The sequence below is a fragment of the Bicyclus anynana genome, chromosome 7 (genome assembly GCF_947172395.1).
Source record: "Bicyclus anynana chromosome 7, ilBicAnyn1.1, whole genome shotgun sequence".
NCBI lineage: Eukaryota > Metazoa > Arthropoda > Insecta > Lepidoptera > Nymphalidae > Bicyclus > Bicyclus anynana.
In genome coordinates, this window is record NC_069089.1 from 915,464 (window position 1) to 936,967 (window position 21,504).

At 36.2% G+C, this 21,504-nt stretch overlaps 2 protein-coding genes across 2 annotated transcripts in view; one reads left to right on the plus strand and one right to left on the minus strand.

Moving 5' to 3' along the window:
* LOC112045070 (putative uncharacterized protein DDB_G0286901) overlaps nt 1–19,827 on the plus strand; it is a 177,346-nt gene extending 157,519 nt beyond the window's left edge. The window contains exons 6-8 of the mRNA XM_052882735.1: nt 13,397–13,624; nt 14,177–14,331; nt 14,618–19,827. Coding sequence (XP_052738695.1) covers nt 13,397–13,624; nt 14,177–14,331; nt 14,618–16,477 — 2,243 coding nt within the window. The 3' untranslated portion in view covers nt 16,478–19,827. The remainder of the gene's footprint in view (nt 1–13,396; nt 13,625–14,176; nt 14,332–14,617) is intronic.
* LOC112045071 (uncharacterized) lies at nt 19,813–20,831 on the minus strand. Its single transcript, XM_024081136.2, has 2 exons — nt 20,704–20,831; nt 19,813–20,626 (listed from the first exon to the last, which is right to left on the minus strand). Exons 1-2 carry the CDS (start codon nt 20,743–20,745, stop codon nt 19,955–19,957), a joined length of 714 nt encoding a protein of 237 aa, XP_023936904.2. The 5' UTR covers nt 20,746–20,831; the 3' UTR covers nt 19,813–19,954.
* Nucleotides 20,832–21,504: the final 673 nt, after the last annotated feature.

A 21,504-nucleotide genomic window follows, 5' to 3' on the forward strand; every position in this document is an offset into this window, starting at 1 on the left:
TCCAATGTCATATTTAATATAATCATCATCTAGTGTCATATTCTCATCATAGTGATTACCATTATCAGCAGCTATCCCCCGCTGGTCATTGACCTTTTGAATAAATACAATCGTCTAAATAGTACCTACACTTGAAAATAAATAAAGGTCCACTTAAAATTTAATATCGACGGAACAAATTAATGAAAGTTTATTATAGTTAACGCAATTTTACGAACATTTAACACAATAACAAGAACGTTTAAGTTAAAAGTCATAAAATTAACTAGAGCTAATTTCAAATTAGTAATGAGAAAATGTGTTGTAAAACCCAAGGCAAAATCCATTTCACAAAATTCATTTTACAAAGAGGCTAACGTCTAAATAAGGCCGGACATACACGGAAGCAGCAGTCAGTATCGACTGTATCAAGTTGGGGCTGCGTAGTGAACTAATAGATAATGTAAACGATGTGGAGATCCCTTAACTGTCCTTAGTGTTCATCACCAGACCTTAATGATAGTCACAACTCACTGAGGTGAAAGGTTCTCATCAATACAAATAAATCAAACCTAATCACAAGGTAGCTACTGTAAACCGTTGAGGAGTTCCCTCATCTGTTTCAGCTCCATCAGAAAAGCGACTCCAGATCTTTATTCCTTGTACATACGTACATACACCTGTCGCTGTCGACTGCTCTCGCACAGTATTGCTACTGCCCACGGTCCATGATGCCACTGATTTGAAATAAAATCGAAATTGACAACTTCTCGAGCAGTGGCGGTTTAAAGCTGTCTACTCTGACTGCAAGAGCGGTCCATGTACTGGCTAACTGTTTGAGCTGCCCGTGTATGGTCGGCCTAAGGCATTTTGTAAACGAGTCAACTTCAAGCGTGACGTATAACGTAGAGCTAATGAAGGGCCTAAAATCCATTTGGCACGGCCCTCCAAGTAATTTAACATGATTGTCAAACAGTTGAGGAAATTACGTAGGCGGGGAAGCAAACCGTTTATGACAAATTACTAAAATTTTGCAACTGATTTCAAATCTGTTGGCGAGATCCATTGCAAGTTCTAGATCTTTCTAGTATTTACTCAATTTTTAGGATTCCTTAATAATTTATTAGTATATCACAGCAACACCAAACTGTGTTCCTGAATGTGTTGCCTCTAGTTTTTTTATGCTTTATACGTTTTATATGTTGTAAGTATTTTGAAATTACTTCTCACTTTGCATTGTGCTATCATCTATGAATTTGCATAAAACATCATATTTAGTTATTTCTCATTAAGACATTACATCTTTCATTTCATAAATAGATTTAGTATTTATGGACTTCACCTTTTAATCACAAATATCATGGATATACTATACATTAATTTGTGAAAATAATAATGTACGTGCCGACGCAATGGAATTTCTAAAACAGGATTTAATAACGTTTTAACACGCCGTTTGACAGTTGCAACCATTAATTTTACAAAATACTAGAATACCTGTATTCTAGAATTTTTTAAAATTGAAAGAAACAACTAAAGTCAAAATCTTGTATTTTTAGTTTTTCTGTTGCTCTTAATATTTTCAATAAAGTACATTATTATTTTTACCCACTATAGAACAATGTGTATTTGTACAAAAAAATCCATCAAAACGGATTTAACGGTACAAGCCTGAGACGTAACAACCACTCAAAGCTATTTTCCCAATATACTTAATATTAAGTGGGCAGTAAACAAATTACATAGTTAATTCATTACTTTCTTACACCATACTAGGTAATACAAGTCAGCGTGTCGACTTAGCGGCGAGTGTCAGTGACTTAGGTTACTAGCACCAAAGGTGAATTCCAGGTCAGCGTCGCCGTATATGGCTCGGCGCCTATGTCACACATCTGAAGTAGTAATAATACATACTGATTTAAAGAAAATTATACTTATTCACCTTATCGGTCAAGCAGGTAGTAGGTAATCTTATTCGATTTGTGTTCCGGGTCGGAAAAAAAATTAATGGTTGCAACTGTCAAACGGCGTGTCAAAACGTTATTAAATCCTGTTTTAGAAATTCCATTGCGTCGGCACGTACGCTATTATTTTCACAAATTAATGTATATCCATGATATTTGTGATTAAAGTGATTCAGTCCATAAATTAATGTATTTATGAAACGAGCAGATAGCCAACTGGATGGTAAGTGATAAACCATCGCGTCTATCGGCATGCAAGGAACATGTCCTTCAATACCCCGTCCTTGCTCTTCAATCTTTAATGTGATAAACTAAATAAGCGTCTTGAGACCGGAATTACAGAGTATGGACCCTTCAAACCGGAACACAACAATATTGCTTGACGGCAGTAATTCTTCCTAGGACGAGCTTTTTTTTATTATTCCTTACAAGTTAGTTCTTGACTACAATCCTACAATCTCACTTCATCCATCCATCCAAGAACCATCGTAAGGGATGATGCAATCTATATAGCGGGCCAACTTGTTAGGAGGAGGATGAAAATCCACACCCCTTTCGGTTTCTACACGACATCATACCCGAACGCTAATTCGCTTGGCGGTACGTCTTTGTCAGTAGGGTGGTAACTAGCCACGGCCGAATCCTCCAGCCAGACCTGGAACAATTAAGAAAACCTCAATCGGTCCAGCCGAGGATTGAATCCAGGACCTCCGATACTGCGATACGGAGGCCGCCACAAAAGCTACCACCAAGACTATTCTACTAAGAACACAGTTATTGTTAGTTCTTGGTATTATAGGAGGTAACATCCTAACATTTTTTTTCGTACTAAATCAGAGAGTACCGTGGGTCTCCCATAGTCGTTAAGCAACAGTTCCGGCATTAAGGAGATTTTTTACAGACATTAACACTAACCGCAAAAACTAATTTACGAATATTGGGAAATTAGAATCACCTGTTTTCAATGACTCCGTGGTTTACATTTATAGTATTTCATTGAAATAATCAACTATGAAATTACATAGAGACAAAAGTAAACTGTTATGGCTAGATTTAGGTATATCTACTGGTATATTACATTTTACGCTAGCGAATAAGATCACAAATAACCCATTATTACCTACAATGTTTAAGTCTGTTTCGCTGTTCGTGTATAAATCAGATTTGAATACATTTTTCACCGATTTAATTAGGCTTAAATCGAAGCAATATCTTGACTACCTAGCAGTAAACTTAATATTTGAATAAATAACTATAAAGTTTTAAAAAAGCATTTTAAAATCTAAAGACATTTACATAATATTAGACTGTAGACGAATTAAAATGTGTATTCTAGATTAATTAAAAAAAAAATACTTTAGTTGGCTGGTTAGTCGTCCAAATTCTGTGCGTCTAATTTCCATGAATGAAATATTCTACCAAACAACAAATCAACTAATTTTATAGCGTAGTATATCAAGAGCCAAGATCAAAGAGCAGGAAGGACTTAATCCAATTTCCTGCTCAACCTCCAATCATTATAATGTTCTATATTGGATATCTAAGTTAAATGAGGTAGATCGTTGGCTCAAAAGAAATAAAACGACACTTTCAGTTTAACAAAACGTGACAAGATAAATGTCTTAATTAAAAGTGGGATTAGAATTTACTAGATAGCTATTTTCTATTCTTACACGACTTTCGAAAAAAAGGAGTGTCTTGTTTATCGGTTTCATTTATGTATGTGTTTCTTTCACTATAACTTCTAAAAGCTTGATTACTTAGTGGATAGGCGTTACTTTGCGGAAGTTCATCATGAATATATAATGATTTATTTATTTTGCTATCCTCCGGGAAAAACCGACGAACCCATGCGAAAACGTCACCCAGGTCCGACAAAATACTCTCTACGTACGGTTCACCCCGAAACCGGAGCATCCTCAGGAGATGTCGACTCTACAACGTGCAATTGCAAAATTATTGCAATTTGCAATTGCGTCGTCGATAGCAAAAAAAATAAATCATTATATTTATACAAATTTTGGATTTAAGAGTATGTAAGTATCGATATAAATTATAATTCTTACATACTTAATCGGGATTAAGTATGTACACACGTCTACACACAACAAATAAATTATCACCAGTTTCAGTATCAATCGGGATTGATACTGAAACTGGTGATAATTTTGGTGATTTGTAGTCGTGTTTATTAGTTGTGTTATACTATATTATACTATTCGCTACTGTTTTTCGATAGTGCAACATCACTATGATTATTCTAACAATAGATCATTTATTTTAACAAGATTTCACGATTAAATTAAAACATTATAAATTCATTTTAGAAATTGATTTTTGAATAATAGTCCTAACATAATTTATTATCATACGCTTAATGACACAATAAACAATCAGAGATATATTTTATCATCAACGTAGGTTTATATTTATGGATATAGTTTTCGAAAATTTTGATATATTTGAACTAATTGGCGATTTCTCCACATAATGAGATGTTATTAATTATAACGCCTATTTTATGTAAATAAAAAACGACAATAAATCAAACGCAAAAGAGTTCCGATAAACACCGAACTTTTTATTGTCGTACATTATTATTGTTATGAAACCACAATCTCTTATATTCATAATGTAAATGCCACTCTATGGAAGTTCTTAGCCAAGTAAATAACACTTTGTGGAAGTATATATATTACGTGCAATTAATAATATAAAATTTGAGAAATCAGTGCGGATATGTCAATATACAAATGCAAAGCCTTTAATTTAATTAACCGTCGTCTACTTGTCTTGAATATAATCTGATATTAAAATAGTTCTTGGTTTCCTCAAAATCATCATCATCATCATCATCATCATCATTAACAATCCATGTTCAACTCAATGTTAATCACGAGTCTTCTCTCAGAATAGGAGGTATTAAGCTAACAATTTAGCTACGCTGGCCCAATGCAGATTGGTAGAATTCATATACGTAGAGAATTATGAAAATTTTCAGCCTACGCCCTCCGGATTGAAGCCGGAGGTATATTCTTATCCACTGGGTTATCACGGCTGAAATCATCATCAAAATCAGATTCAATAACTATATTTACCTTACCTACGTATTATTATAATTACTTACTCTTACTTACGTAGGTATGCCTTTATTCCAAAATCAAAAGACGTGCAACAGCCAGTTATAAAATAAAATAAGCGAAGGTTTAAAATTCTTCGTAGTATTAATATAAGCAAGAATCGCATTTGCTTCCACTCACAACAATCAGTCAAAGCCAAAAGTTCTCGTAAATGGCTGTCATTTATAACTTTATAAATAGATATGACGCCGGCGCATGGTGTAGGTATCTCCTCAAATAAATGCACTTTGCAGTTGCATTCCACGGCTGACCCAGATCTGTGCGAGGACTACGTCCGTTTCATTAAAAATAACATCGCTTTCATTAATAAATACACTACGCTAAGTGACGGCCTCCGTGGCGCAGTGGTATGCGCGGTGGATTTACAAGACTGAGGTCCTGGGTTCGATCCCCGGCTGGGCAGATTGAGATTTTCTTAATTTGTCCAGGTCTGGCTGGTGGGAGGCTTCGGCCGTAGCTAGTTACCACCCAACCAGCAAAGACGTACCGCCAAGCGATTTAGCGTTCCGGTACGATGCCGTGTAGAAACCGACAGGGGTGTGGATTTTCATCCTCCTCCTAAAAAGTTACCCCGCTTTCATCTTAGACTGCATCATCACTTACCATCAGGTGAGATTGTAGTCAAGGGCTAACTTGTAAAGAATAAAAAAAAAAGTATTCCTTGCTTACCTACCTTGTTGTACCAATGGTCAGATGGATCAAAAGGTCCTCGATTAAGATAATTTTGGAATTTTCTTGATTAATTATAGCTATTAATTAATATTTATAACACTAGATAGAGAGTTCTATAATTTATTATGAAATACGGCTAAAACTCACGTAGTACAATGTCGGAGTGTACCAGACTAATTTCAAACGGGGCCCTTAGTGATGAGCTGGTTTTTGCATTGATTCGAAAGTGTTTCATAAAAAAATATTTTTTTTTTTTATTTTTTTACAAGTTAGCCCTTGACTACAATCTCACCTGATGGTAAGTGATGATGCAGTCTAAAATGGAAACGGGTTAACTTATTAGGAGGAGCATGAAAATCCACACCCCTTTTCGGTTTCTACACGACATCGTACCGGAACGCTAAATAGCTTGGCGGTACGTTTTGCCGGTAGGGTGGTAACTAGCCACGGCCGAAGCCTTCCACCAGCCAGACCTGGACCAATTAAGAAAATCTCAATCTGCCCAGCCGGGGATCGAACCCAGGACCTCCGTTTTGTAAATCCACCGCGCATACCACTGCGCCACGGAGACCGTCAAAATATGAATAACACTCACGATAGTTTAAATTCCAAGATAGTTATTTGCTTCAATGAAGATAAGAAGTAAGGTTTTCTTCAAAATTTCAAATGCAGGTTTAATTTACCACCAAGTACTTAACATTATCTGATGAAATCGACCTATTGCTAATGCACACTTGTGCAGTTTAAACAGTAGATATAAATAAAACATTCCCACTAGCTACTCATGTTCAGGTAACTCCTTATCTCTAGCCCCATTTAACAATGAACAACTGGTCACTTAGCGAAAATTTCACGTCTTACAAGCACAATTGACAGATCCATTATAATCATTAGAAAAGCGATGAAACCCGGATATTAATATGTATGTTAATGTGTTTTTGTTTGCGATATAGGCACTTAAGCCGTGTTATGATTGGGAGAGGTAATATAAGGCATACGTTTATTATATCTATTTTTAATCGATGACTAGTGCGCGTTCGAAATAAGTTGAATCTCCATGCTGTACAAACAAGTATTGCTACTATCGCTTAGCCATCTTATTTATTAAAGACTTGCAAAGAAAACAAATTATAAGGATAGGTCGTCGTCATCAACCCATATTCGGCTCACTGCTGAGCTCGAGTCTCCTCATGAGAAGGGTAAGGCCAATAGTCCACCACGCTGGCCCAATGCGGATTGGCAGACTTCATACACGCAGAGAATTAAAATAATTCTCTGGTATGCAGGTTTCCTCACGATGTTTTCCTTCACCGATTGAGACACATGATATTTAATTTCTTAAAATGCACACAACTGAAAAGTTGGAGGTGCATGCCCCGGACCGGATTCGAACCCACACCCTCCGGAATCCTAGGCAGAGGTCATAAAGGATAGGTACTCTGACAATAATATGAGATGATAACCTGGTATGTATATCATGTAAGAAATTAAATCGAAAGAATTCCAAATAACTTTTTCGAAAGTCTATATAATCTCTAAAATCGCTTAAAGAAAAAGAATTTAGCAATCATGCTAAAAATAAACTACATAAATTATAATTTATCAAGATAAATGAAAATGTAATTGTACAATATTTTGGAAATACCACCGATATTAGGTAGATATTTGGATGTTTTATAACAAAATTCATGCATCTGCATCCATAAAGGTTTTTATTTATTGGAAGATTTATAGCGTTTCATCAATTTTATAGGAAAATATTTTTAAAGTAAAGCTCAAAGCGAGATAATACATCAAAGCAGACATTTTATCAATTATGATGTGACATTTCGTCGATATCAACCCATAGACGGCACACTGCTGAGCTCGAGTCTTCTCTCAGATTGAGAGGGATTAGGCCTTAGTCCACCACGCTGGCCCAATGCGGATTGACAGACTTCACACACGTAGAGAATTAAGAAAATTCCTCTGGTGTGCAGGTTTCCTCACGATGTTTCCCTTCACCGTTTGAGACACGTGATATTTAATTTCTTAAAATGCACACAACTGAAAAGTTGGAGGTGCATGCCCCGGACCGGATTCGAACCCACACCCATTTACCGACATTGAAATAAAAAATGCGCTTTAATAATGAATCACGTATACAATTGTGTTTACAACGCCGGTGGCATTTCACACTTTAATTTTAACTTATGTAGGTACCCTACATATTATAAACATTGATTTACTTAATACTTAGATCACACTATTTCAATAACATCGTAATTTTTTTTACAGTCAGATTGATTACTTAAAAAAGGATTTGCTTTAGCATGCATTGAGTTTCAGTTTTTATTATTTTCCGAAGCATTTTTGCCACTCTATTCGCTGGACAGCGTAGACTCAATCTGGCTACCGGAGTCCACGTGGACATCCTCTCCCTGTTTCGCCCTTTTTTTTTTTTTTCAATCGAATGAAGCATGTCGCGGAGTGCCCTTTTTCCTTAAATTACGCCTGATTCTATTCAGTACCTGTCTGCAACGAAAGGTTATAATTTTAATTTCATTTTTCTGTCTAGTTCGCGAGTGTGTATCCAGCTTTATCCCATACCGATACGCAACGAGTTGGTACTTGGTAGCGGTGATTTGATGTTCTAATGTTTATTTTCAGCAGCCAAGTGCACTCGTGTTTATGGTCGTATCATCTGTGTGGGTTGTTCACCTCGGCTTCCTAGTGCCGCACCGAACGAAGGTCACGGCTTTCGCATTCCTCATTATTTCCTTTTACTCTATATGTACAAAGTACCTTTTTTTTTTAAACTTCATCTAATATGCTGCTGTTATTTTTTTTTTGGGAGATTATTTATTAGCAGTATTTAAATTTTATAAAGTTTTACAATAATATTAAAAATACGTACCTACATATCTATAACTACATATTATAAAAATCAAAAAGGAAATATACTAAATCTAAATTATATCTAAAGGCTCAGGCGTCGTAGAATTCGTCCGAATCGACGATCATTGGTAAAGTGCCCAGAAGGCTGGCAGTATTGCCACGTTGTATGGCAACAAAGAAATTGCAAAGCTTTTAATCGACACCTCCCGTGACCAGAAGGCTGGCTTACATTTAGACCAAAGAATTAGTATTGCCATACAATGTACCTATGTTATTATTTTTTTTAATGAATTCACTTATGACTATAATTTTGGCTATGCAATACATTGATGGATATTCAAGGAACACTCAATATACCAACAATGCTTCATAATCTTGTTACGCTCCCTTGGGCGTGTCAAGCTGCAACATATGTCTTCAGCCTCATGTGCTTCTAATTTCAATAACAAACCATACCTTGTAAACTGAAATAAAGCGATACTGCTTGGCGGCATGAGTAAGCTTATTTAATTTTATATTTTTCCGGTGCTTACCTACTAGTGGATATCCCACAGTAGGTAAATGACATTTTGTCAATTGATTTGATGATTATTTTAATAGGTTGATAATAACGACCGACCGACGAAAATAGTGTATAGGTCCACTGATCTGGTGGAGGAGGTTTGGTCGTGGCAAAGTCGTAGCGCAAAGCGAGTTAGCGTTTCGATATGTCGCATAAAAGCCGTCAGAGGTAGGTGGGTAGAATAAACTACCTACATCATCATTTAACATCAGCTACGATCACAGTCAGTAGATAACTTGTCATGAAATGAAAAAAAAGTTGCGACAAAAGTTATAACTTTAATTAATTGCTTTGAATAATTGAATCTAATTAATTTCTTAATTTCATTCAGAATCCTCTATTGGTGGAGAGGTGTGCAGAACATTTTGACAGCAACAGCCAACAACATGAAACTTTTAAAATATTTGTGGTCGTAAAATCAGTCCGAAATTCGCTCTGTCAAATGCAAGTGCCAAACGTACCAACTTCAGCTGTTACCAAGCGATTAACGTTTACCCTCCCTGAAGTTATCCCTTCAAAAAGCATGGCGGTGGTAGGTAGGTACTTACTGTTACTTCCTTAGACGAACTCAGTCACATTGATCTACTTTATATGTGATATTACCAGGTTATCTGTGACTATTACCTACCTTCGTCAAAAGCACTATCGGTTGTTGGATATGGCAGCCCTGCCCATAGTTGGTAATCTGATGAACTAGAGATTCATCAGCGGCGTGCCCGGCGGCTTTACAAACAAAATCGCATGTAATCCATGCTGCTGACTTTATCAGCTAAGTGCACTTACGATCTGTATTACAAGCTGGTCTGCGCTACAAAGAAATACGTATCAGAGGCTTTTTGTATTCTTGAACAACTGTCTGCTACCATTTATAAATAGTCTATTAATAGTATGATTTTTAAATTAAAAAAAAGAAAAATAGCGATGTTTGGTTTCAAATAACAAGTACCCGCATTTTTTACTGTTTTATATTCTTTTATATTCTCAAAATCGTTTTTTTATCGAACTGGCAGGTCCTGTTTTAGAGGTTTAGTTAACGTCGATGTAACAAACTTTTTTTTTCTTTTCAAGTTAGCCCTTGACTAAAAACTCACCTGATGGTAAGTGATGATGCAGTCCAATCTAAGATGGAAGCGGGCTAACTTGTTAGAAGGAGGATGAAAATCCACACCCCTTATTGTTTCTACACGGCATCATACCGGAACGCTAAATCGCGTGGCGGTACGTCTTTGCCGGTAGGGTGGTAACTAGCCACGGCCGAAGCCTCTCACCAGCCAGATCTGGACCAATTAAGAAAATCTCAAACTGCCCAGCCGGGGATCGAAAACAGGACCTCCGTTTTCTAAATCCACCGCGCATACCACTGCGCCACGGAGGCCGTCAAAACTTTTTAGCTATAAGTTTCCTAGTTAGCAATATTTTTATTTACTGATGTTTTAAAACTTAAGACTTGGGCTTGCATTTTTAGGTAAGTATAGTCTCTACTTACTTTTTATTTTCAATTCAACGTTGTTATGCAACCACACGTCAGATTCTTGAAAGACAAGCTGTTGATATGTTATTAACCGCAGAAGTAGGAACTTAATAGGAAAGCTTCTGTTGATATTCATTAAATTTATTAAACTTTCCTATAGTTTCAGCAGGACGCTGAATATTGTCAGCAGTTTTGCAATGTGGCATAGCAAAAACACTTGTTAAACCCTTTAAGGGTTCTAGGCTTAAAGCTCTCTGAAATGCTAAGTGACGTCAACTACGTGAAATGTCGAGTCTCCGGCAGTCGATCAAAACACTTCACAAACTCTAGTACCTACCTACTTACACTCTAGCATCTAAGTTTAACAAACATACAGTTGAGTTTGTAGTAGCTTAAAAAACAAAGGCAGTACTGTTACTAAAAGTTGATTTGGTCGTTTATTTGCAGAAGGCATCTTGAAGGGACCGCGACAGTAGGTTTCACTGGAATTTTTTTGAGATCGCAATTCTATCACAATCAAACCCGTGAGTTAGAAAAACGTGTAAAGACGGAGATTTGGACCTCGGCTTAGTGATGAATTCATAGGATGTTTACAGATAATTATAATATTAATCTATTTTTACTTTTTTATTATAATATAGATTAAATAAAACTGTGGCATTTTTGTTGTCCAAACTTGAATTAGCCCATGTTTCTAAGAATAATATATTTAGTTACAATATTATGTCGTAACTATAGCTAAAATTTTCTTTTACTGTTAGTTTGTTTCTGTAATCACCTGAGAGTGTACCTAAGTCTTAAAGCATGTTACGTTTGCAGAACTGTATAACTTGGAAACTGTGGTACATAGAACAAATGGGTCTGTAGAGGACACTTGGTACTAAAATGGCATGCAACTCGTAGAACGTAGCGTTTATAACAGCCCATTGGTAGTGAAACAAACAGTGATAAGACAACATTAGCAAACTTGCTGTCAGAGCTTCTAGCAAACTTCTGTGTTCACACATAAAGGGCCATTTGTTTTCTTCTTGAAGGCTTTTTTACTTCATTCCTTGAAATTCATATTTTAGGTCACCTACTCCTAAACCAATTTACCTATGTACGTAGATATTTTTGTGGGCAACAAAATTCAACAAAACAGACTCTATCTGGAGGTAGAGACACTCGTACGCTTAGTTATTAAGAATTACAGACTTTACGAGTATTAGAATACCTATGTTACCTATGAATGTGCCTGCAAAGATTTATTAAAGACTTGTCTAATATTATGATAAGTACCTATATAAGGTGTAGTAGATAAGGTAATAGTCCCTACGAGCGCGTTTGCCTAGAATATACTTAGCTGATGAGATTAAATGAGAGAAAAAGATTTCAAAATCAATTAGGTAGATGTATTTTGCGATACATTGACTAATAACCATTTAGTTAGACCTATTTTCGATATCACAAGGCAGATGTGTGATCTACTAGCCATTGCTATAGAAACAAAATAAAACCATAACGTAACGTAGGTGATAAAATCGTCCAGCACTTCGCACATTCAAGTTTTATTTCATTCCCGATCTAGCTGGAGTTGAACTCAAATGGCTCGTGTCACATTCCTGTCTATTTCTGTAATGTGTAACGGAACGCTTGTCGGTATTTTAATGGAGAAGGATTCCGCCCAACTGACGGCTGTTTCTAACATCTACAGACGTAGCAACTTAGCCAACCCCAATTTAAGATAACTCTCTATGTCTCTTATTGTCTGGATCATTTCCTCCTCGTACTCATAATTAATAGATACTTCCGTAAAACAAGTAGGTACCTAGCTAAAGCATCCTTGTGCAGCATGCTCAATAGCGATGCTTGACGAAATGTGTACGTCGAGGACATCAACTATGAAAACTCCCAATTCAATCCCATTACCCTATCCCTATCCCTAAATCAAGAAGAACAATTTTTAGGAGAACTGTTTAAGACTTTTATAGTGTAGATTCTCTGCGATGCTCTGCTCACCAAGTAATTTCCAAATATAAAGATTTGCAATCAATTGCATCAAGAAAACAATCACACTTAGTAGGCACTTACTAAATCTGTAAGACAAAAGGACAATATAAAACCATTCGGGGATCGTACATCGGATCGGCTGTCAAGTTCACGGCTGATTTATGCGCACATCTGCGGTGATCTCTTTGTGCGTCACTGCGTGCGCCAGCTCTGATGCATCAGCTGCTTTTGCTTACACGCACGCAAAGTTGTTTTATTCAGCCTAAATGTTATATATAAGTTTATAGTGCGAGTCTGTGTAACATAAAAGTCTTATGTGCTACTCGAAATCCATATTTGTTCCAAGTTTAGCCGTTCACAATGTAACTTTCCTGAATTTGTTATGAGGCATTAGGGTAAAATAGACTCTATTAACTTATTGGGAGGCGTTAGCGGAAAATCGATCAGAATGCAGATTGTTAGTTCAGCACAGTACCTTTAATTTCGAAAACAAATGGAGGCAAGATCTATACAGTCGTCCTTGATCATCTTAAAGCCAACTCAACCTCCATTATCACATATAAGTAACATTGACATGTCTTCTCTGCGCCAGGATATTCTGTGTACGAGTATTGAAGTCACATGAGGGCGCATGATCAAACCCCTTATGTGATTTCACAGAGATTCCAGTCACAGTTACCGAGCCCGGCAAAGATGAGTTGATAGATATGTTCAAAGTTAAGCAAGTTTTTTTTTGTTTCAGGTAACCCGAACGACAAAGTCCTATACGGTAGGCCAAACAAGCGACGAAGCGCCTCGTTCCCCGCGCCCCGCTCCCTCGACCGCCGCCACTCGCTGCGGATCTTCGGCTCGTCCAGCAAGTACCTGCAGCGCTGCGCCTCCACGCGCAGCCTGCACCACAAGCACGCCAACACGACCGACAGCTCGTCCTCCACCGACTACCCGCCGAGCGTTGAATCTGCGTCGCCTAGTAAGTGTCTACATAATTATCTACCGCTCCCTCGACCGCCGCCACTCGCTGCAGATCTTCGGCTCGTCCAGCAGCTACAGGATTGCAGGTAGGTCCTACAGTCCCGTAGCGCTGTTATATCATTAAATTATTAGCAGAATGCTGCTGAGTAACTTTACAAAGCCTAGGCAATTTTAAGATAAGCGCGCTCCATCCTAGACTTTATCATTATTTTTCTTCAGACGATGATTGTTAGTTAAGCGCAAACCAATCTACGCAGTCAAGGAGATCCCAAGAAGGCTTTGCATATATTTTACCTAAAACAGTTATTTATCAGGTAAAAATATATTAGATATGACATGATTGCAGGCAATTAGAATTTGCTGGTAAATAGCGGGGATGGGAATGAGGATGCCTTGCATCGATGCGATAAGGTCTTTAGGTTTAATAACATAAAGACTTTACCGATGTTTCAGGAGTAGATATAATGTCTTCCTTACTTCTTTAGCCTTTAAATGTTTTATACCTTCATGAGATAACCAGTATTTAAATGTGCTGTTTTTTACGTTGCAGAAAAAGTGTCGTTGCTCTCCCGCTTATTCAGACGAAGCGGCCGCAGCAAGCAGACCCGCGCGATGAGCACCTTCTCTGCGCAGTTCCCGCCGACCGAGTGGTTCAACTCCAAGGCGGTGCATCTACACTGTGTCGCCACACAAACCGATTCCAAGGTGATTATCATCATCATCAACCTACTTTCATAGCCCACTACTCTCTACAGACCTCTGCTTCGTTGTGAGTGGGATCTGAAACTTAGATACATCCTCTGCTCTGAGGTGGGTTTAACGATTTTTCGGATGTTAATAATCGTGACCGGCACCGCTGAAAGTGATTGTATGACTACTATCAAAATTTTAGGTTTAATCAAATTCAATGGAAATTTATTTCAAAATTGATGCTTAAACGTTTTTGAAACTTCTACATACATTTTCTAACTCCTCTTTTATCCCATTTCAGGAGTCGCTGCAGAGTCAAACATCAATTGTGTCATCGTACTACGATGGTTCAGAGATCAGCAATCGGTCGTCGACGCTACCGAGGAGGCACAAAAGGCATCTATCCACGGAGTCGGGGCTCGCGACTTCTATGCAGTACGACCATTCGCCCGTCAGGCAATCGAGCCCGAGTTCAGGCAGTCTTCCAAGATCAACGTTAAGTAGGAGTTCCACAAACAAGACCATCTTAGACCATTTTGGGTCACCACAACGAAACAGCGACCCAAAATTACGAGACAGCCCAAACGGAAGTTTGCGCCGTGTGGACTATTCAGATAACGTCATGTCCACGAGCGGCCCTTCGAGCTTGGAGAGCACTAATACCCATCGAACACCGAGGAAAGACTGTAAAAACGGTACCTCAGACCTCAATATGAAAAGGAGTTACCATACCAGCAGCAGTGGGCACTCCAGTCTAGAGTCTCACATATCGGACCGCACTTTGAAACCTTCACCTAGTCATAGTAACGGAGGGTCAGGTTTAAGCAGAGCACAGTCACTTGTTAAAGTTCAAAGTCTACAAAGTTCACCCAAAAGTCTACACAAGTATAGAACGAAACCGCCGATTATGGGAGGCGAACCGATAAAAAACGGTCAAAGCACATCACCAAGAACTTCGCCAAAAAACTGTCCAAACACACCCAAAAAAACTGCTACCCCTTTACACAATAGAACCCTTGGATCCAAATTAGATAATCCCGCGACAACAATGCTCGCTAGTTCTAATTCAAATAATTCAATTACATTAAAAGTAACCACCAACACAATGTCCCAAAATGGTGGAACAAACACCAAAGTGTATGTACAAAACTCTCCCGTTAGATCTGTAATCACGTTTGAAAATGGCAAAGTTACGGAGGCCAGTAATGGGAGCAACATCTATATCATCAATGACGATCGACAAGTTGTTTCAGTTTCTCAAAATGGAGGAACTAATCAAACAACAAAAAACCCAACAGAAACATCTTTCGATGTTTGTGTTGAAAAAAAGAAACAAATATATCAAGAAGCTGAACCTGTGAAAGTACAAGAAAATAAGTTCAATAAGAACTCGATGAATGATACTGGCATGAATAACAACCGAAAGCTTTCTCTACAAATCGGCGGTGTAGCGAATAACAACAGTTTTATCTATAAAAATCAACTAAATAACACTAATGAAGTATCATCTAATCCGGCATCACCAGCCATTCACAACAATATACACAATATCGAGACATGCACTAATAGCAATCCGTCCACGCCGACCAAAAGTTACGACAATGTGATCGGTTCCTTAGGGAATTTGAGATACCAAAAAAATGCTTTAACATCGGCAAATAGTGGATTACATGGGAATATTAATTCGAATAGCGAACTTAAGAGTGTAGATTTATTGAAGAAAGCAGCGGCTTTACAAATGTTGAACGGGCTTCCAAATGTACATAATAGAATGAGTTCAGAGTCGATAGCCAACTTATTGACAAAAGGTATCGATCAGAAACCGACAGTGCTCGGCTCGGAACCAAATCTAGCATTGAAGAATCAAGAACTGATCAAAGATATTAATACCTCGACTGACAAAATTCACTGTTTGGATAACAAACAAAAGCGGTACAGCCTCAGCCAAGACGGCAAGAAAGAGCATCAGGATTTTTATAATTTTCCAAGTCTAAGCGACTTGAGCTTTAACTTCACTAGTTTAGCTGCACAAAAGATTTTGAAAGGGGTCAGTATAAATAGTGTCGACACGTTGGTCGAGCTGAACATGGCAGCAAACGGTTCGGAAAAGCAGAACAATCGTGACGTAGCTGCCGTGTGCACAGACTTCGGTCTTGTATAGTATCAAGGACATTGTTTATTTTGTTTAAATGTACAATAGTAGGATTAATCATTTACACAATGTAAGCTAGTTAAAACTTATTTTTAATAACTTCATAACATACCTTAGATATGCACTAATATATTTAGTTCAAACTTTGTACTCGAGGTTTTTGTACTATCAACTTATGAAATTACTTATCCCATATCTTTTCATGTATCCCATTAACGGCTTTAGTCTTTATTAATCTATCAACTGCATCAGCGTTTCTTCTCCTAATTGTTGTTACAGAATCCCATCATTAAAGCGTCTTCTAAAGAGACACTAAGTTTAGATAAAACACAAAGCTCATAATTATGTCTAACCCGATATAACTAAGTTTCTCCCGCGTGGTTTTCATTCCCGTAAGAATATACTAGCATATAGCCTTCCTCGATAAATGGGCTATCTACACTTAAAGAATTTTTCAAATCTGACCTGTTCCTGAGATTAGCGCGTCTAACCAAACAAACAAACAAACTCTTCAGCTTTATTATATTACTATAGATGTGACTTTAGAAAATGATTAGTTTTTCTTAAGAAAGGCATGACGATTTAATTTAAATTGCATTCCTTGAATCATAGAAGTACAAAATATCTTAATAAACAGATTTTGTTTTACTTAATTACTCTTTCCGAAAATTGGCAGAATAATATACCTATTTAGGCGAAAATACAGATGTATTAGAGCTTTAAACCAGGTTTGCAATGCCTTGAGATGGGATCTGAACTAACCCAAGGTCAAGAAATGCTGATAACTACTATTAATATACTTATATCATTCAATATTCATTGGAATTATTGTAATATTCATTTTGATCATAGTTTGTAACTCATTACAAAAGTTATGTGACAATAAAAATTGTTTCATGTGAATCAAAGGTGGCCTAGAAATACCCATCCAAATGTAATTTAGTGCCTATATTACTAATTAGAAATGTAACCACACTCACTAATAGTATTGTGTATCTAAACTTTACTAGCCTTTAGCACATATCTATACAGACTAAAGGGAAAAAATATAGAGCACTACCAAAGGCAGTTTTGTTGAGGAGAATTTGTCTTTAAACCGTCTGCATCACCAGCTAATTTTTAATGGTCCATAGCCCAACCTGGTACACATATCCAGGGTCCCAAGATGGTTAGCCGAATTAACTGTAAATATTATATTTCTTGATCATGAGAAAATAACAAGAGTTTCAAAATACTGTAAATTAAAATGAAATTTAGTATGGTGATAATTTGTTGCAAGAGCATCATTTCGCACAGCAGTGTTAAAAATTCGCAAAAATTTAAGGATGATGTCAAAATATGTCAAGTTACGCGGCCTGTAAGTTGAACTATGCGCAATAACATCTTTTTGGGTGTTAGCGACGTATGGTATGATCTGTCAAGAGTAACCATATCAAAATTGTGACTTCATTACAATTGCACAAAAACGCGCCAGTTCAGTTTCAGGCATCAGTTTTGTTTATAATTTTAACTGTACAGGCAAATTTCATTTTGGTTCAACTTACTTGCTGGGATCTATACACTATAAATTTTTAAAGAAATTACTTACACAAAACAAGAAAATTTTGTTGTTGATATTATTTAAGAAAGCTTTTTAGCTTAACTGTTCACATTATCTATTTAGTTTTTTTTTAACTGGGATTTAACTATCATTTTGACAGTATCTAATCCAATAAAATGATACATAGAGTGCATAATTCTCTCTATCTTTTCCCTTTAGTCTGTGCATATCTATCACAACTTTACCTTCTTCACATTTGCACTTCTGTTTGTGCCATCACAATGTTTCCAGTGAAATAGTGGAGTACAAACTAGAATACATCTTATGAAAAACATATTCCATCCAAAGATGGGAATTTACTGAGATGTTAATTGTAAAATATATGTCATGTATTAAGTGCCATAAACCATAATAATGTTACGTAACGTGAATATAAGTGGAAACATGTTTGTAACACATAATAATGCCACCCAACTGATTTTATTAAATCATACTATTTTTCCCAGTAAAATCACACTAAAATATATGTCAAATGACCCAGGCTTGGCCAACTTAAAGATGTTAGGTACATTTTCAATCTAAAAATTGTAATTTCTATTGTTTGATTTTATTATTAATAGCGTATTGTGATTTTCCAAAGATCATTGAATAAAGTAAAATGCTATCAAATTATTCAAACAACAGAATTTTAAATTTTTGGTTTTTATTAAATGTTTCTCACTTTTAAGTCTGTCAATCCATTCAACATACAATGTTGTTTATTATTTCATGATGTATAATAGAAACGAAACTTCATTCATGGTGTACAATCAACAACAAATTTTATTAATTAATTTTTAAAACTGCCCAATTTATGGGTACCTACTAAATATCCATAATGTCATGGGTGGGGCTGGACTCAAACCAAGATAGGTTCTATACCAACCCTAGTATTGTCATACCCGTTGATAATGTGTTTTGCTTAAAGGGACTATGAGTCATATTAAAATGTTGGTAATATTTGTTAATATAAAAATCAATAAAACGTTTTTAAATCTCAATCCACTGTGACCAAGACTTTGTGTTATATCCAGTCAGGTTTAAATGATATAAATTTGTTCTCCATCTGCAAATAAGCATATTTATGTAGGGTTGAGTGGTGTGTTATAAGTATGTTTACACTGTTAGCTTTGTCCACATCAGCCTAAGGGACTTGCACATCTTTAGACCTACCAAAGTACAGAGACTAGCCCACAGTGCAGTTTTGGAAAAGACAGCAACTTTAAAACAAATTTATTCTTATACAATCTTATTTGGAGAAAAACAAATGTAAGCTAGTAGCCTAATAGTATAATAAAATAATAATAGCTGATTGATCAGTTGGAATATTCCCTAATTTTGTGGTTTTACAGAGGATAAAGTCAAGCATGTATGTTTAACATTAGTACATTTTACACAGTAATGAGTAATATATAAAAATAAATGTTATGTATACTATGGAGAGCAACTGAATCACACAAGAATTACTCGTACATTAATTCTCTAAAAGCAACATGGTTAGAGAATAGCAAAACTGAAGGGCAGGCAGAACTAGTGCCACTAGAATGTTTGTTTTGCCAGTCCCTTTGTGCTTGACTTGGACTCAGCTAAACAGATAGTCGGTATTGAATGATTGGTGACCATTTATTTTTATTCATAAACTGTACTCAAAGTGCAGTCAAAATAAAGGGTAATATTTATTCATTAGAGAATATAATCGGAAGTCAATGCATATTAGCAATTAAGTGTTCAGTAACACCATTTGTAAATGTATTAACAATATAAGTTGATGCTTTAATTATTATGTCTTTTATTACCTACCCTCATTTTTATATAAAATTAAAAAAGTTTAACAAATGTTACATAAAATATAAAATCTTTATTAAATGCATTTTTAAATCTATTGGCTCTAATGCTTGCTTTCTGTGTTAAGAGCAAGCGATAGTACTGTGTTCCATAACATCAGTCACTTGTGTTGGCTCAGTTTCAGTTTGGTTTTTTATTGAATTTAACCAGTCATCTGTAGGATTGATTTTTATCACTTCCGGATCAGAATCATGAAGGTTTCCATCTTCAGTAAAAGTTTCTAAATTATTATCTACAGTCTCAATATCCTTGCATTCGTGAACTTCATTATTAACGTTAACTTTCTGTGCATTTAAATCTGCATTGATATCCCGAAACTTCTTGGAGATCGCCTCAGTCTTCACATTGACAATACACACACAATCTTCAGTTTTGGTTATTTGCTCTAGTGCAGCCTCTTCAATAGCTTCGATATCCTCATTCTCAGTAATTTCTTCTATAGTTTTATACGAATACATATGATCGTCATTAGGACTAATATAGTCCTCTAATATAAAAGTACTGTTATCAAAACTAAGTCTCTCGAAATCAATTACACCAAAATTACTTACGATATCTAACAATGTGGATTCGTCACTATAACTTATATTAATGTTCTGAACACAATTTTTTTCCAATTCTTTGTTGTCTTGGCATTGTTTGTGAATAGCATCGAGTTGTCGTAATGTTTTCAGCTCCCTCGCCTTCAAACTCGCGTAAATACGAGCAAATGACTTTCTGACAGATGTTTTTAACTGGAACAAACATAAGATTTAATTATAATAAAAAAACTACATCAGTAAAACGAGAATTTTATGAAATAAAAGCTTACATTTTCAATATTTTGTTCCAAATCATCTGGATCACCCGCCATATTTGTTTATCTTAACATTTTTTTTTCTTGTGTAATGTCAATCTAAGCTGTCAATTCATTTGTCGAATCTAGAAGGCAGTCTTTTTAATTACCTATTCATTATTATGGCAATAATCGCTGCCGCAGTTTATTTAAGATTAAAAAGAAAACGATATAAGTACAGGATGTCCTGTGAATATTACGACATTGGTACTCTACAAGGTACAAGGCTGACATCAAGGCCTACTAAAATAATGCAATATATGTTAGCCAAACTTTAAGGTTTTTAAGTAATATTGTTTTTTGTACAAAATACAAAAATCACTACCTTCAATGCAGTCATCTGTCATACTTTGTGCTGAAAAGTTATTTAAACGTTGATTTTATACTTGTTAAGTATTTTTAACCGACTTCAAAAAAAAAGGAAGAGGTTTCTCAATTCTATAATAAACCACAGTGTGAAATGACACTGAGCAGGTCTTTAAATAATAATGTAATTGTGTAAATACTGTTACGAACTAGGCTTCAAGGATTTGGAATTATACACCTGGTGACCCGTATAAGACTTTATTCCACTTCTCAATCCAAGTATTTAGAACCCCTACACGCGTGTTGTTTATTCCACGGAGTTCGCCAAATCCAAACAATAACAATAGTTAAGCGATCAAAACAACTCAAGTTGTACCAACTCGAAAAGGCGAGCGATTATGAACCCTATATCAGTAGTAATAGGGTTCTCCGTAACAATACTATATTTTTTCGATTAAGAGATCTGTTTTT

Bases quoted from the DNA above. Each gene is read 5' to 3' on its own strand.
- LOC112045071 (XM_024081136.2), bottom strand. From the start codon at position 20,745: ATGGCGGGTGATCCAGATGATTTGGAACAAAATATTGAAAAT. The intron at 20,627-20,703 runs GTAAGCTTTTAT...TGTTTGTTCCAG, and splicing joins TGGAACAAAATATTGAAAAT to TTAAAAACATCTGTCAGAAA.